Source organism: Spinacia oleracea, chromosome 6 (genome assembly GCF_020520425.1).
Source record: "Spinacia oleracea cultivar Varoflay chromosome 6, BTI_SOV_V1, whole genome shotgun sequence".
Lineage (NCBI taxonomy): Eukaryota > Viridiplantae > Streptophyta > Magnoliopsida > Caryophyllales > Amaranthaceae > Spinacia > Spinacia oleracea.
In genome coordinates this window covers 95,564,153-95,565,728 of record NC_079492.1, presented here as the reverse complement: position 1 = coordinate 95,565,728, position 1,576 = coordinate 95,564,153, and the positions used below count along the sequence as shown (strand labels likewise).

The 1,576-nt window shown below is 35.2% G+C and overlaps 1 protein-coding gene across 1 annotated transcript; it reads right to left on the bottom strand.

Annotated features, from left to right (window-relative positions):
* Positions 1-274: 274 nt before the first annotated feature.
* Positions 275-1,340, bottom strand: LOC110800397 (uncharacterized). The gene has a single exon (XM_022005700.2). It carries the CDS (start codon positions 1,168-1,170, stop codon positions 295-297), a length of 876 nt encoding a protein of 291 aa, XP_021861392.2. The 5' UTR covers positions 1,171-1,340; the 3' UTR covers positions 275-294.
* Positions 1,341-1,576: the final 236 nt, after the last annotated feature.

The following is a 1,576-nucleotide window of genomic DNA, read 5'->3' as shown; positions in this document are numbered from 1 at the left end:
TCCTAAACCTAATAGAGATAACAAGTGTGGTGAATCATACATTGATATTTGGCTCCTTATTCATTATGTAGCAACTGAATTCTGAATTTCCTTTATCTATCAGTTATGATCAGGGTTGTTGACACTTTTGATCTACACTGAATAAACCAATTCGAGTTGTATAATATAGATTGAATTTCGGACTTGAGTGTTAGTATATATCCAACTTACACGAGTATTAGTATACAGACTACTACAGAATACAGACTACATAATGTATGTCAAGGTATAGTAAACAAAATTGTAAGTTATAAACTAGAAAGAGACTACTTTGATGAGACAGACTTTTGTTTCAGACAGGTGCTTGCAGATGTTTTCCAATTTAATTTCTATCCCCTGCATGACATCTACCAATGCCTTTGATTTCTTTAGTGTAAATAACAGCTTCTCTTCAGTTACTAATTTTCCAGAAACCAATTGATGCAATACAATATCTAAATCATTCATTTCATTTCCAGTATTGCACTTGCCTGTTCCCTTGTTCATTAGCTTAGACACAAGTGACCTTTTTGGCTTAGCTACCGGCATTGACAGGAAACACAAGAGAGATTCAAAAACGGATAAGTTTATGATGCTTACACATCTAAGCGACTTTATCACTGTTGATAGATGACAATCCTCTTCTTCTAGGACTTGAGCATTCAGTTGATTCAGGGATGAAAGAATATCTCTGATTTTCCTGATTCCCTCCTTCCTCGAGCAAGTATATGAAGCAACATTGCTTCCTATTTTTGAGCTTTCTTCTTTTTCAGAAAGTGAGGATTCAAGGTTATTAGTGGCTTCCCTTTGATGCAACACGGCTTCTTTAATCGAGTTGCAAATGTTGAGAAGGCTTGAGCAGCCCTTCAACAATTCACAAACATGTTTCTCATATTGTTGAAGTGAGAGTGTTTGTTGAGTCATTGGGAGACTCAGTGCTTGGTTGATACATTCATACAACTTCCCTAACCCCGATACACCAATGATGATGCTTTCCGAGGTTGATGTTGATGCTGATGCTTCCTCTTTGGCTCTAAGCCTTCTTAGCTCTTGTTCTATTTTTTGGTTAATAGGATTCAACTTTGAAGGTATGCTCAATGATCGAATCTGGTGGGATTTATTCATTTCTGTGGAGAAAGTAGCCATGCTCATTTCACAAATCTTTTTTCTTATTTTCTCCAAGATAAACTGAAGATATGATTTTGATTGGTGAATATGAAAAACAACTCAAAGTTTTGCTTATATATAGAACGGGATACCGACATGACAGACGCACAACTTGGATTGTCAATGGAAATCATACAGAGATCTTGTTCCCTTGTCTAATATTCTGCATATTACAGGTTTAAACAACTTGTTTATCTTACTTATTAAAAACCAAAACAACTTGATTATGGTAAATATCCATGATTATAGAAATATTTGTTCAATTACTTGGTATTTGCTTGTGGCGTAGACAGCCTGGTGCAACCTGTAAGCGAACAACGATTAAACTAAATGAATAACTAATGCAATGAAACTTAAGATAAACACTATATGCTGAGATGATTGTTTAAGG